This window comes from Schistocerca americana, chromosome X (genome assembly GCF_021461395.2).
Source record: "Schistocerca americana isolate TAMUIC-IGC-003095 chromosome X, iqSchAmer2.1, whole genome shotgun sequence".
NCBI lineage: Eukaryota > Metazoa > Arthropoda > Insecta > Orthoptera > Acrididae > Schistocerca > Schistocerca americana.
In genome coordinates, this window is record NC_060130.1 from 610,332,725 (window position 1) to 610,349,178 (window position 16,454).

The 16,454-nt window shown below is 38.8% G+C and overlaps 1 protein-coding gene across 1 annotated transcript in view; it reads left to right on the plus strand.

Annotated features, from left to right (window-relative positions):
• Nucleotides 1-268: 268 nt before the first annotated feature.
• Nucleotides 269-16,454, plus strand: part of LOC124555726 (conserved oligomeric Golgi complex subunit 2) — a 79,935-nt gene continuing 63,749 nt past the window's right edge. Inside the window, exons 1-3 of the mRNA XM_047129743.1 lie at nucleotides 269-478; nucleotides 571-798; nucleotides 15,941-16,210. Coding sequence (XP_046985699.1) covers nucleotides 401-478; nucleotides 571-798; nucleotides 15,941-16,210 — 576 coding nt within the window. The 5' untranslated portion in view covers nucleotides 269-400. The remainder of the gene's footprint in view (nucleotides 479-570; nucleotides 799-15,940; nucleotides 16,211-16,454) is intronic.

Genomic DNA, 16,454 nt, shown 5'->3' on the forward strand with positions numbered 1-16,454 from the left:
CCACGAAGGGATCGCATGCTCATACGACGGATCACTCCGATCATGTGTTGGGCAATTTCAGTGAGTCACTGAGCCCTTTGCATACATGCCAAAGGTCTAAAAGTTATCCAGCGCTCTCAATGCTATTGTCATAGTGTGCGGCGAGGTTAGAACAGTGAACTGAATACTGAGCTCGGATTGAACATCCTTGTTCTTGTGATACCGAGGAACGATACAAGGAAGTGCAGAGTCTAATATCTTTGCGGCGAGTCTATTCAGATGCAAAGCCTTTGGTTGCTTGTTTTATTTGTTCTTCGTATGACGTGTAACCTGTGTTTACAAACACGAGTAGTTGATTAATGTCACGTTACTAAGTAAGTGTTTATTGTTGGGTCGACTTATTTTTCTCAAGTGAGTAAACATGCCAGTGGAAAGCGACGTGTATTCTCCACCTGTTTCATTGTATAATCTGTCATTCGACAGCAACGAATTTTTGAAGGTGAAGTACTGACAGTATAATTGTATTTCATAGTTGCTGAATATATCGTAATTTCGAAATAAATAAGTTTCTAGCAGTTTTTATTCACATAGAAATCATTCTCCGTCGATGAGTATCTTCAAGAGCACCGTAATAAGACCAGCTTGGAAACACTCAGAGATGATTTGGGAATATACCTAAGGATTTTACGATCGTCGATGATTGAACTCATAAACAAAGACTATGCAGATTTTGTAAATCTGTCTAGTAACCTCATCGGCCTCGATAGAGCTATAAATGGCATGCAGTTTCCGCTTGGACAGCTGAAAGAAGAAATTGTTGTAAGTATGATGTTGCTTGCCAGTTAGTGTAAGAGGGAATTAATTCTATAAATTCTCTTAACATATACACACAGATAGTCAACTCATTGAAGTCGTTCCGATCGCTCAGCGCTGGATTTGTTTGCCCAAGGAAAACGTTATTGTATAAACGTAATAGAAACATTATATCTATTATTAACAAGAGACCTGTCTGCAATAATAATTGAAATATCACAGACAGATCTTCTGTGCCATTGGAATACCACATTCCATATGTGATCCAGTCGTGTATCTCTTTACTGTGTTACAAGGCAGGTGTCTTTTATGTTAGTGGATCAATGTGTCAGGTGCAACAACGGTAGATATCATAAAGCCTTCAGGAAGGAAAGAAGGGTGGGGGAGGGGAGCATCAAAATCCTGCGTGAGCTCTACATCATTTCTGGCAAAATTTAAGGGGACTTAGGAATTCCACAGAGCAGTCATTTGTTGCCAATTCTGCTGAGCTGCAGCAGTTATTTATAAATACTGTAGAAATCATGAGTACATAAGACGATAATCTAAATTTTTTGTGCTAAAGTAGTGGAAACTTTCCTAAATATTAACACTTTCAAGCTAAGGTTGAAATAAATTTTCTTGGATTAGATTCAGTTTTCGTTCTATAGACCGAAAAAATGAGATGATTCTTGTGGGTGTGGAACATGTCAGAAAGTGTAAACTTAGAACATTTGAATATAATTCTTGCTACCCTTATCATTTCTCAAGAGATTGTCAAAATAGGGCCGGCCGCGGTGGTCTAGCGGTTCTAGGCGCTCAGTCTGGAGCCGCGCGACTGCTACGGTCGCAGGTTCGAATCCTGCCTCGGGCATGGATGTGTGTGATTTCCTTAGGTTTGTTCGGTTTAAGTAGTTCTAAGTTCTAGGGGACTGATGACCATAGATGTTAAGTCCCATAGTGCTCAGAGCCATTTGAACCATTTTGTCAAAATAGGTGAATTCCTTACAGTAAACTGGAACTGCTAATATTTGCAGAATTAATACACTATCAAAATGAAATGTTGTTATGCACTTTTAATAAATTTATCACACACAAAATACCTAATCATGACTGTTGTGACCAAGTGCTGTAAAACTGAACTCTAACTGACACTTTTACTTAAGCTGGTCTAACAGTCCGTATTACGATATACATGTATTGAGCAGAAGGAGTTGCCTATCAAAAAGTCTTCCAAACTCTGTTTAAACCGTGCTTTATCTGAAACCAAGTTTTTAATGGTTGCTGGCAGTGTATTGAAAATGTGTCTTCCTGAATATTGGACCCATTTTTGGACCAAGGAAAGTGATTTTAGGTATGTATACTTCTCACAAACATACATAGAAAATGATTTTCATGAATTACTTTTGTATAAAAGAATAAAAATATTTGTTTATTAGCTAAATATTTGTTATTCTAACTATCAACTGCAATTTGCGATTACAGAAGTGTCTGATTTCACCCGTCTGCTTTGACTCATGATGTCATCAATTTGATGGAAATGGCTATTCTAAGCGTCTCCAGTATGGTGCCTATGACATCACTACACACACACACACACACACACACACACACACACACGCGGCAACAATACCAAAATGTTTATAAATAAGACAATAACATCTCCCTCCAAAAATACAATCACACTAACGGGACAACGCGGGAAATTGGAGGTTTTAGGGTGAGGACAAGCTAAATATAACAGTAAAAAAACACACCATGATCCCAAACCACACAAAATGATGAAAAAAAATTACAACATTCTGCTACACCAACAAAATCTATAGGAATCAGACATCGCCCTTTACCTACGAGGGTAATCCCAAAAGTAAGGTCTCCTTTTTTTTTATAAGTTTATAGACCTGTTTATTTCTACAATGGTTGACATCGGTTTACAGCTTGAACAATTAGCTGTTTTTCGACATAATCACCATTTCTGTCTATGCATTTTTGTAGATGCTGTGGCAGTTTTTGTATGCCCATGTCATACCACCTCGCCACCATGCTGTTCAGAAAGTTGTGAACCTCTCCTGTCACCTCCACATCGGAGCTGAATCACTGGGACCATAATTAACTCTGACAGGTACTGTGAGACTCTGAAAAAACTCAAACAGTCAGTTCAGAACCGGAGCAAAGGCACACACATTCTCCATGACAATGCTTGTCAACACATTGCTTGGCAAACCGTTGCTCTCCTGCAATAGTTTCAGTGGAACATAATGACCCATCCACCTATAGTCCTGACTGGGCGCCCAGTGACTATCACCTTTTCCCTAGGTTAAAAGAACATTTGGCCAAAAAGCAATTCAGCTCCGACGACGAGGTGAAAGAAGATGTTCATAACTTTCTGAACAGCATGCCACCGAGCTGGTATGGCATGGCCATACAAAAACTGCCACAGCGTCTACAAAAATGTATTGACAGAAATGGTGATTATGCCGAAAAATAGCTAAATGTTCAAGCTGTAAACTGATGTAAAGCGTTGTAGAAATAAACAGGTCTATGTACTTATAAAAAATAGGAGACCTTACTTTTAGGATTACCCTCATATATAGTTCAACCGCAGCTGATGATACCAAGACAACACCTACAGCTAAAAAGTACAAAAATTGGAATTGGAATTGGACATTTCCCTTGATTGCAACTGACGATAACAAAACACCAATACCTACACCTAAAACTACGAAAATTTGAATCCGTCATTTCCCTTGACCTACATAGGTTAGCCACAATTATTGATACCAAAAAACCAACACCTACGACTACGGAAAAAAAAGCACAACACCTCAATATAAAAATCAAATATCCCTACATAAATTAAAAGACATTCAGTATGCCATAAATAAACAAAACATCACAACTTGAGAAGAATAGACACAAAATAACAATTACTTACCACCAACAAATTCCTACGCTGCAAACTAAGTCCCCCTGCCTCCTCCCCCCTCCCACACACACACACACACACACACACACACACACACACACATGTACCCGTCCCTGGTCTGAGACAACGGCACTCTGATCAACCTCATGTTCTCGCGACAAATACTACACTTCACAATCTCAGCAATCAGTACAATTTAATAATGGACAACATGTCCTCCCCGGTCTCCAGCTGTGATATCAATGCCTAACAACAGAAACCACACAATTAATTAAATGTCTTAACGCACCTTAAACAGCAAACCAGCAATGCCAAACACATAAACAAAAAATAATAATTAAATGATAACTCACTGGGAAAGCTTCCAAACCTGACGTTCCTAACTACAAACACTGCCAACAATTTCACACATCCGATTCAACATATTACACACACACACACACACACACACACACACACACACACACCAGCAGAGACACAACAAGACGACATCTGCAGTGGTTAGCACACTGGACTCGCATTCGGGAGGACGACGGTTCAATCCCGTCTCCGGCCATGCTGATTTAGGTTTTCCGTGATTTCCCTAAATCGTTTCAGGCAAATGTCGGGATGGTTCCTTTGAAAGGGCACGGCCGATTTCCTTCCCAATCCTTCCCTAACCCGAGCTTGCGCTCCGTCTCTAATGACCTCGTTGTCGACGGGACGTTAAACACTAACCACCACCACCACCACCACGACATCTGCAAACACAACCAGCTCATAAACGCCATGCTGTAATGACATCACACACCGTAACACCCTTATGTCATGGGCCAAAGCAGACGGGTGGAATCGGACGCTTCCATTGAACAAAAATTTTTTAATTGTTTTTATACATAACAGTTCAGTTACTACATTATGACTTTGGCTCAATTCATGATCCTTGAAGAAAACCAAACCCATGTTTATGCTGTCAGAAATGTGTTTATCCTCCTCCTTGCCTTGGCATTGGTGGGACACTCACCTACAGTTTAGGATTTCTGGCTTTATTTATCGTTCTGGTTCGAACTAAAAATTTTGAAGAAATTTGAATTGTGTGTCCAATAGACAATCATAATCAACAGTGCTGATATTCCAGAAGTAATAACCTGTCTGCAAGTTTCACTTTGACCTAGAAGAATCTTGTATTTTATGTAGTCTTAAGTCCTGTTCTTGCAATTAACACACTAAATTGTCCAAAAGTCTGTCAGGGTCAATAGCTAGGTTCACTTACCCTACACGGAATAAACTGTAATTAGACTCCTTTGTGCTGTGACACCTTTAAACTTTCTATTTTAACTGGTGGTTTTACAACTAATTGCTCATTGCTCACTACTCACTTGGACTCTGATATGGCTAATTTTGTGTTGTAATTTAAGAAGGAGACTAGAACAGACATTCACTCATTCACCCATCTACACATTTACACTTTGAATAATTGCGAATCTTGGGGAGAGACAAATGAGTAAGTTGACATATTTTGCATATTTTCATTCATTAATGTCGTATGGAATAATGTTCTGGAGTAATTCACCTTTAAGAAAGAAAGTGTTTATTGTTCAAAAAACACAATGTAAGAATATTATTTCATGCACTCCCATGATCATCTTGTAGACTTATGTATAAGGAGTAGGACATCATGACTACTACTTTGTAGTATATTGATTTCCTCATTTAATTTGTTGTAAATAATCCGCAGTAGTTCAAAAGGAACAATGATGTATGTAATTGCAATACCAGAAGAAAAAAGGACATTCATTACATCACATTGAGGTTGTCTTTAGCAAAACATGGGGTACACAATGCTGCAACAAAAATTTTTGATAACTTACCCAGTGATATAAAATGTCTGACAAATGACAAAGTAAAATTTGAAAATAAACTGAAAAAGTTTCTCCTTGACAACTCTGTCCAATCCACAGAAGAATTTCTATTACTGCAATTTCTAAAAGGTGGTGGCTAGGAATTACTAACTCACATATGTAAGTCTTCTCTCTCTCTCTCTCTCTCTCTCTCTCTCTCTCTCGCTCGCTCGCTCACACACACACACACACACACTCTCTCTCTCTCTCTCTCTCTCTCTCTCTCTCTCTCTCTCACACACACACACACACACACACACACACACACACACACACATCAAACATACAAAATTGTGGTACCTGAAAACCAGAAATCATTTAAAATTAAGTATAAGAAAGATCTACAAATGTTTGATGGCAGTAACTAAAATTAAGAAAATTGAAGATGAAAATATTTAATTAGTCTAATGTTGAACAATAAATTTTAATGATGTGGAATGAATCATTTTACATTCATATTGAAAATTATTTTGTAAATATGGGTACATGCAGAACATGCAGTTGGTAGTTTATTATTATGATTATTGTTATTGCTATTACTATTATTGTAATTATACAGAGGTAGCTTCGTAATTCCTGACTTCTCTGCAGAACTACTAAAGTTCACTAATATACTTTGCTTATCAAAAAAGTTATTCCAGTCACAAAATGGTTCAAAAACTGCCACAATTTATTTTACTTGTCTTTGATCTGCTGTAGCCTGAAAATATGTAAAGACAAACCACTTGAAATTGCAATAGGATGTTGAGCACATCAATTTGTGTATGTAATCTGAATATCCCCCTTTACACTTTGTTTTAATTTGATGCCATCTTAAATTTGCTCAAAACTGTAGCAGAAGTTTTATGATATTTTCCTGTCCCTCACTGAAAGCCCCCTCAAACCTTGCATGTTTTGATGTTTTAACCAAAGTTTTGCGTAACATATTTTCATTCTGTGTAGAGCAACTGTGCAAAATTTCTTTCAAAATGGAGTACTAGGGACGGAAAGTTGGCTGAAACCAGATGTAAACAGTAATGAAATTCTAAACTCAGATTGGAATGTATACTGCAGAGACATGCTGGACAATGAAGGGGGAGGCGTGTTTATAGCGATAAAAAGTGCAATAGTATCGAATCAAATTGACGGAGATCTGAAATGTGAAGTAATTTGGGTGAAGGTCATGGTTAAAGCAGGCTCAAATGTGGTAATTGGATGTCTCTATAGGCCCCCTGGCTCAGCAGCTGTTGTGGCAGAACACCTGAAGGAAAATTTGGAAAATATTTCGAGTAGGTTTCCCGACCATGTTATAGTTTTGGGTGGAGATTTTAATTTACCAGATATAGACTGGAAGACTCAAACGTTTATAATGGGTGACAGAGACAAAGAAACCGGTGAAATTTTTTTAAGTGCACTGTCTGAAAACTACCTTGCGCACTTAAACAGAGAACCTAGTCGTGGCGATAACATATTAGACCTTCTGGTGACAAACAGACCCAAATTGTTTGAAAAAATTAATGCAGAACAGGGAATCAGCGATCATAAAGCATTACAGCATCAGTGATTTCAGCTGTAAATATAAATATTAAAAAAGGTAGGAAGATTTTTCTGTTTAGCAAAAGTGACAAAAAGCTGATTTCAGAGTACTTGATGGCTCAACACAAAAGTTTTATCTCAAGTACAGATAGTGTTGAGGATCAGTGGACGAAGTTCAAAACCATTGTACAATATACATTAGATGAATACGTGCCACGCAAGTTCGTAAGAGATGGAAAAGAGCCAACGTGGTACAACAGCCAAGTTAGAAGACTGCTACGGAAGCAAAGAGAACTTCACAGCAAACATAAACATGGCCAAAGCCTTGCAGACACACAAAAATTACACAAAACAAAATGTAATGTGAGGAGGGCTATGCGACAGGCATTCAACGAAATCGAAAGTAAAGTTCTATGTACTGACATGATAGAAAATCCTACGAAATTTTGGTCTTATTTCAGAGTGTTAGGTGGATCAAAACAAAATGTCCAGACACTCTGTGACCAAAATGGTACTGAAACAGAGGATGACAGACGAAATGCCGAAATACTAAATGTCTTTTTCCAAAGCTGTTTCACAGAGGAAGAGTGCACTATAGTTCCTTCTCTAGATTGTTGCACAGATGACAAAATGGTAGATATTGAAATAGATGACAGAAGGATAGAAAAACAATTAAAATTGCTCAAAAGAGGAAAGGTCGCTGGACCTGATGGGATACCAGTTCGATTTTACACAGAGTACGCAAAGGAACTTGCCCCCCTTCTTGCAGCGGTGTACCGTAGGTCTCTAGAAGAGCATAGTATTCTAAAAGATTGGAAAATGGCACAGGTCATCCCCGTTTTCAAGAAGGGATGTCGAACAGATGTGCAGAACTATAGTCCTATATCTCTAACGTCGATCAGTTGTAGAATTATGTTCGAGTATAATAACTTTCCTGGAGACTAGAAATCTACTCTGTAGGAATCAGCATGGGTTTTGAAAAAGACGATAGTGTGAAACCCATCTCGCGGTATTCGTCCACGAGACTGAGAGGGCCCTGGAGATGGGTTCTCAGGTAGATTCCATGATTATTGACTTCCGCAAGGCATTTGATACAGTTCCCCACAGTCGTTTAATGAACAAAGTAAGAGCATATGGACTATCAGACCAATTGTGTGATTGGATTGAAGAGTTCCTAGATAACAGGATGCACCATGTCATTCTCAATGGAGAGAAGTCTTCCGAAGTAAGAGTGATTTCAGGTGTGCCGCAGGGGAGTGTCATTGCTATTCGCAATATATATAAATGACCTTGTGGATAACATCGGAAGCTCAGTGAGGCTTTTTGTGGATGATGCTGTAGTGTATTGAGAGGTTGTAACAATGGAAAATTCTACTGAAATGCAGGAGGATCTGCAACGAATTGACGCATGGTGCAGGGAATGGCAATTGAATCTCAATGTAGACAAGTGTAATGTGCTGTGAATACTTAGAAAGAAAGATCCTTTATCATATAGCTACAATATAGCAAGTCAGCCAGCAACTGGAAGCAGTTAATTCCATAAGTTATCTGGGAGTAGGCATTAGGAGTGATTTAAAATGTAATGACCATATAAAATTAATCGTCGGAAAAGCAGATGCCAGACTGAGATTCATTGGAAGAATCGTAAGGAAATGCAATCCGAAAACAAAGGAAATAGGTTACAGTACACTTGTTCGCCCACTGCTTGAATACTGCTCACGGGTGTGGGATCCGTACCAGATGGAGTTGATAGAAGAGATAGAGAAGATCCAACGGAGAGCAGCGCCCTTCTTTGCAGGATCATTTTTAATCGCGAAAGCGTTATGGGGATGATAGATAAACTCCAGTGGAAGACACTGCAAGAGAGACGCTCAGTAGCTCGGTACAGGCTTTTGTTGAAGTTTTGAGAACATACCTTTACCGAGGAGTCAAGCAGTATATTGCTCCCTTCTATGTATATCTCACGAAGAGACCATGAGGATAAAATCAGAGAGGTTAGAGGCCACACAGAGGCATAACGACAATCTTTCTTTTCACGAACAATACGAGACTGGAGTAGAAGGGAGAACTGATAGAGGTACTCAAGGTACCCACCGCCACACACCGTCAGGTGGCTTGCGGAGTATGGATGTAGATGTAGATGTAGAGTTGATTAGGGGTAGATAATTTCAAAAATTAGTGCAGTTGATGTGGAATGACCATGCTGATCTTGACATAAGAGTGAATTTTCCTCAAGAAGGCTCACAGACTAATGAATTTCAAAAGAAAATACTGTGCAATAGATGAAGCTGTAAGTGTCTCTGCAACATTGCATTACTCTAGATCATACTCCCTTCCCTCTTTCATAAAACGTATGGTCACTGAACTAGTGCCGGCCGGGGTGGCCGAGCGGTTGTTCTAGGCACTACAGTCTGGAACCGCGCGACCGATACGGTCACAGGTTCAAATCCTGCCTCGGGCATGGATGTGTGTGTTGTCCTTAGGTTAGTTAGGTTTAAGTAGTTCGAAGTTCTGGGGGACTAATGACCTCAGAAGTTAAGTCCCATAGTGCTCAGAGCCATTTGAACCAACCATTTGAACTGAACTAATTATAAGTGTTTTTATTTGACCACAAAATGCATCATGTTGTAGTTGAGTGATAACTGCTTTATCTTGTGTATAGTTTCAAAACACGGTGAAGGCATGGATAAGAAACCGAAGGCGTTGTGACCATTGTTGGTAATCGTGAACATTCCTGGGTATCCAGTTAAGGGCATTTTTACAAGAATATACATTTCTGCCATGTAGAAGAAATGCAGTTTGACAAGGTATAATTGTTAAGCTGAACCGTCCCCATGAATAAGAGTGAGCAATTGTGTCAACATGTCAGTAAAAGGCAACAGGACAAGTGGTGAAGTACAAATACCCAATACTTTTGAGCTCACAAACCTCAAAACTAGGAGCAGACATTATGATAATAAATGAGAGAAAATATTCTCTCTGGCCAAAAGACGAACAAGATTGTACACACTCGGTATTATACAACTTTATCATGTACTGTTATGTGATAGATCATACATTGAGGGGCCTGCAAAAAGCAGAATTAAGAGTATTTTGAAGTGATCTGTAGGCATTATATTTTCCTAAAGTTATAGGAAACACAAGGAAACTGATATGTTATGCAGCACAATCAAAACCACAAGAAATTGTCAAGTTTGATGTGTTTTTCCCTACTTTAACTGATACTGAACCAGTGGGAAACACTTTATGTGCTGTGGAATGGTATAAGTTGATACTTTCTTTTCGGTGTGACACCAGGGCAGTCCGGTGTTGGAAAGAGTAGAGGCAGCCCACACAAGTGACTAAGACAGACTAACAGGTTGGTGGAACAGAAAGCATTTTGTGGACAGTGTGACATCCTGTACTCATAACTAGGAGCACCAGGTCACTTCAATTATAAGTTAATTTGAGTATGTATTAGTATTTAATTGCATAAACAATCAAAATTACACCATAAATTCGCAGCCCCTGTGAAAAACCCATAAGATCAATGCTAAAAATTCCCAGATTTTACATTTCTTCCTAACAAAGTTTACATCTATTCTAAGTTCTTACTTGACTTCGTCCTGTTTCTTCCTGTTGACATTTGATGTGACTAAATTAGTTATAAGTGACACAAAAGACAGATGGTTCGCACCATAGGTGTTGGTGGCATCGAGGGAATATTTTAGGCCATTGTGGAGAGGGGAAATGATCAGTGTTGCCAGCACAACTTGCAACATTTAGCTTCATGGCACAATTATGATGCAACTACCTCTAGGTTGCAGCAGTAATGGAAAAACAAGACGGTAGATGCAAAGTGTTCCAGACTGAGCCAATACATGACGAAGGAGCCCAGCCATCAGCTTTTCTCGTGCCATTCAAACCCAGTTGTTTTGCCTGTTTTTCAGATGTACTGTATTCAGTAATAGTATCAATCATCAACATTTTAAATTCAGACACAGTCTTGAAGAATATGCTCAGTCATAATCAAAGAAATGTCACCCATTTCTGGCAAGTGAACTTTTATCACATGTTGACTTGTTAAGCCGCCCAATAGCCAGCGCAGTCAGCTCACCACATTAACTTGCATAAAATGAGCTTGGCTACTGGATGTGTGGAGAGGGAAGTGGCCCTTCAGTTACCGGAGTTCTGGTAGGTGTTGTTGTTGTGGTCTTCAGTCCTGAGACTGGTTGATGCAGCTCTCCATGCTACTCTATCCTGTGCAAGCTTCTTCGTCTCCCAGTACCTACTGCAACCTACATCCTTCTGAATCTGCTTAGTGTATTCGTCTATTGATCTCCCTTTGCGATTTTTACCCTCCACGCTGCCCTCCAATACTAAATTGGTCATCCCTTGATGCCTCAGATCATGTCCTACCAACTGATCCCTTCTGGTCAAATTGTGCCACAAACTCCTCTTCTCCCCAATTCTATTCAATACTTCCTCATTAGTTATGTGATCTACCCATCTAATCTTCAGCATTCTTCTGTAGCACCACATTTCGAAAGCTTCTATTCTCTTCCTGTCCAAACTATTTATCATCCATGTTTCACTTCCATACATGGCTACACTCCATACAAATACTTTCAGAAACGACTTTCTGACACTTAAATCTATACTCGATGTTAACAAATTTCTCTTCTTCAGAAATGCTTTCCTTGCCATTGCCAGTCTACATTTGATATCCTCTGTACTTCGACCATCATGAGTTATTTTGCTCCCCAAATAGCAAAACTCCTTTACTACTTTAAGTGTCTCATTTCCTAATCTAATTCCCTCACCATCACCCGGCTTAATTTGACTACATTTCCTTATCCTCATTTTGCTTTTGTTGATGTTCATCTTGTATCCTCCTTTCAAGACAATGTCCATTCCGTTCGGCTGCTCTTCCAGGTCCTTTGCTGTCTCTGACAGAATTACAATGTCATTGGTGAACCTCAAAGTTTTTATTTCATCTCTATGGATTTTAATTCCTACTCCAAATTTTTCTTTTGTTTCCTTTACTGCTTGTTCAATACACAGATCGAATAACATAGGGGATAGGCCTGTCTCACTCCCTTCCAAACCACTGCTTCCCTTCATGCACCTCGACTATTATAACTGCCATCTGGTTTCTGTACAAATTGTAAATAGCCTTTCACTCCCTGTATTTGACTCCTGTCACCTTCAGAATTTGAAAGAGAGTATTTCAGTCAACATTGTCAAAAGCTTTTTCTAAGTCTACAAATGCTAGAAACATAGGTTTGCCTTTCCTTAATCTTTCTTCTAAGGTAAGTCATAGGGTCAGTATTGCCTCACGTGTTCCAATATTTGTACGGAATCCAAGCTGATCTTCCCCAAGGTCAGCTTCTACCAGTTTTTCCATTCATCTGTAAAGAATTTGCACTAGTATTTTACAGCCGTGGCTTATTAAACTGACAGTTCGGTAATTTTCACATCTGTCAGCACTTGCTTTCTTTGGGATTGGAATTATTATATTCTTCTTGAGGTCTGAGGGTATTTCACCTGTCTCATACATCTTGCTCACCAGATGGTAGAGTTTTGTCAGGACTGGCTCTCCCAAGGCTGTCAGTAGTTCTAATGGAATGTTGTCTACTCCTGGGGCCTTGTTTCAACTCAGGTCTTTCAGTGCTCTGTCAAACTCTTCACGCAGTATCATATCTCCCATTTCATCTTCATTTACATCCTCTTCCATTTCCATAATATTGTCCTCAAGTACATCGCCCTTGTATAGACCCTCTATATACTCCTTCCACCTTTCTGCTTACCCTTCTTTGCTTAGAACTGGGTTTCCATCTGAGCTCTTGATATTCATACAAGTGGTTCTCTTTTCTCCAAAGGTCTCTTTAATTTTCCTGTAGGCAGTATCTATCTTACCCCTAGTGAGATAAGCCTCTACATCCTTACATTTATCCTCTAGCCATCCCTGTTTAGCCATTTTGCACTTCCTGTCGATCTCATTTTTGAGATGTTTGTATTCCTTTTTGCCTGCTTCATTTACTGCATTTTTATATTTTCTCCTTTCATCAATTAAATTCAATATCTCTTCTGTTACCAAAGGATTTCTATTAGCCCCCGGTCTTTGTACCTACTTGATCCTCTGCTGCCTTCACTACTTCATCTCTCACAGATACCCATTCATCTTCTACTGTATTTCTTTCCCCCATCCCTATCGATTGTTCCCTTATGCTCTCTGTGAAACTCTGTACAACCTCTGGTGTAGTCAGTTTATCCAGGTCCCGTCTCCTTAAATTCCCACCTTTTTGCCGTTTGTTCAGTTTTAATCTACAGTTCATAACCAGTAGATTGTGGTCAGAGTCCACATCTGCCCCTGGAAATGTCGTACAATTTAAAACCTTGTTTCTAAATCTCTGTCTTACCATTATATAATCTATCTAATACCTTCTAGTATCTCTAGGATTCTTCCATGTATACAACCTCCTTTTATGATTCTAGAACAAAGTGTTAGCTATGATTAAGTTATGCTCTGTGCAAAATTCTACCAGGCGGCTTCCTCTTTCATTTCTTACCCCCAATCCATATTCACCTACTACATTTCCTTCTCTCCCTTTTCCTACTATCAAATTCCAGTCACCCATGACTATTAAATTTTCGTCTCCCTTAACTATCTGAGTAATTTCTTTTATCTCATCATACATTTCGTCAGTTTCTTCGTCATCCGCAGAGCTAGTTGGCATATAAACTTGTACTACTGTAGTAGGCGTGGGCTTCGTGTCTATCTTGGCCACAATAATGCGTTCACTATGCTGTTTGTAGTCGCTTACCCGCACTCCTATTTTTTATTCATTAGTAAACCTACTCCTGCATTTACCCCTATTTGATTTTGTATTTATAACCCTGTATTCACCTGACCAAAAGTCTTGTTCCTCCTGCCACCAAATTTCACTATTTCCCACTATATCTAACCTTAACCTATCCGTTTCCCTTTTTAAATTTTCCAACCTACCTGCCATTCCACACTCGGATCCGTAGAATGCCAGTTTTCTTTCTCTTGATAACGATTTCCTCTTGAGTAGTCCCTGCCCGGAGATCTGAATGTGGGACTATTTTACCTCCAGAACATTTTACCCAAGAGGATGCCATCATCATCTAATCATTCAGTAAAGCTGCATGCCCTCGGGAAAAATTACGACTGTAGTTCCCCCTTGCTTTCAGCCGTTTGCAGTACCAGCACAGAAAGGCCATTTTGGTTAGTGTTACAAGGCCAGATCAGTCAATCATCCAGACTTGCCCCTGCAACTACTGAAAACGCTGCTGCCCCTCTTCAGGAACCACACATTTGTCTAGCCTCTTAACAGATACCCTTCCATTGTGGTTGCACCTACGGTACAGCTATCTGTATCGCTGAGGCACGCAAGCCTCCCCACCAACGGCAAGGTCCATAGTTCATGGGGGGGAGGGGGGGGGGGGTAGGTATGAAAGCATTTTGTGAAGTGCTGAAAATATACTTTTCATGCAGGTGATGTGCTATGATGGAGATTTCACACGGAAATAGTACAAGGTTTTTTTTGCGATAGCACCTTTTAAATAATTTCATATTGAAAGCTGACCTGATGCAGTTGCAACAACTACATACACTACTCAGGTATATACTTTGTAACCCACACACCACACACTGTAGATTGGCAGCAGTGATAGAGGGCGTGAAGCGAAACTGTAGCTCCTGAGTTTTCTTTCACATTTACGTTTTACACAGTGTACAGAAATTCACTGAGCTGACATCTGATAAGGATGTAATTTTAATTGTTTTTCTTATCAAAACTAAAATAACAATTTAATGGTGGTGAGCATATGAGGTGTGATTCGTAAGAAAAGCTATAAACGATAACAGCAGTGGTGACAAAGTATACATCATTAAGCAGATGTCCCCGTTTATGCTTGTGGTTTAACCTCTTAGCTGCTGCGATGGTTTTTAGTTTAATTCAACATGTTCATAAATTTTTGCTTTTTTCTGGATGAGCACAGAGGACATTCTCTCAAAAATGTGTGTTTTTGATGAATAATTTGTTGTTGTAGCTTGTTGGAAAACAGCTTGATTACCTTATATGTAGGCACCAATTTCAGTTTTTTGATGAATTTTTGCTTGTTACACATCTGTGATTTTTTAAGAACTGATGAATGTCATTACCACAAATTATTGTGTAAACATTTTATTGTGCATTTAATTTCCTTCACTTAGACAGATTTTATGCAAAGTATTAGAGAGGATTGCAGTTTTTAATCATATATGCCAATTACATGTGTTTTTTCTTATATTTTGGGGGTTTCTAACATTTTCGTTGATTGTGCATTTTCCTCAGTTTTGCATTTTGTAAGTCTGGACCATACGGAAACATAGACTAGGGGTTTCACTGTAGATCTAAAAATTTCTGCTTCCTCTAAATTGATAGCAATTGAATGACATCAGCTAGTATTGACTGATTTCTGATCATTGTCAACTACAGCTTGCAAACAACACTGTGTTTTGTGCATCTGCTCTTACATAATCAGAATTAAGAGGTGGAGCCAACAATTGCTGAAATGTTAGCTGTAGTTAAATTGGAAATAATCTTATTTACTGATGTGTTAAATCCATTAAACACAGATTTCAATTCTACCTGAAGTTAGTAGTGACTGAAAAGGAATACAAACTGGTCAACAACATTTGATTACCATCAATTCAGATACTCCCATCAGCCTCCTTACCAATAGTACTCTTTAAAAGTCCACATAGAGTACAATGAGTTCATTTTAATTCTCATTATGTAATACCTGTTGTTAGCAATAAAGACTAAATTCCAACTGAAATAGTATCTCTTTTTTCATGCAGCAGGTAAAGATTGCTTTAGAAGACGCTCTGAATGGTGTAACAGATCTACTGAAGTGCCGCCACGATGTATTTGTGAAGAAGTTGTGCCTGCAGAATCTGATTAATGTTGAATTCTTTTTAAGTAAATTTGGCTATGTACTTGACTCAGAAGAAACACCTCATAAATATTTTCTGGATCCAGATTTCACAGAACGAGTTGCATCAGAATATAACAAGCTGCTGTTTTCTGTTTCACAGTGTGAGGTTTATTTAACTAATTTACATTCAAAGGTAAATCTTTTGAAAACCATTTATGATACATACTATTTCTTTTGTCATAGATTGTAGTGCTGTCTGTATTATTATTATTTTCATGCTAGTATCAACTATTCTGTATTGATAGAAAGAAATATGGATTACTGATAGCTTGCAGCCACATTTCTGTATATGTTTGCCTTGCAGTTTTTGCACATGCTCCACACACTAAATGGATTGACTGACTTCCCTTTTGTGTATGTTAGTTGAAGAAAATAAA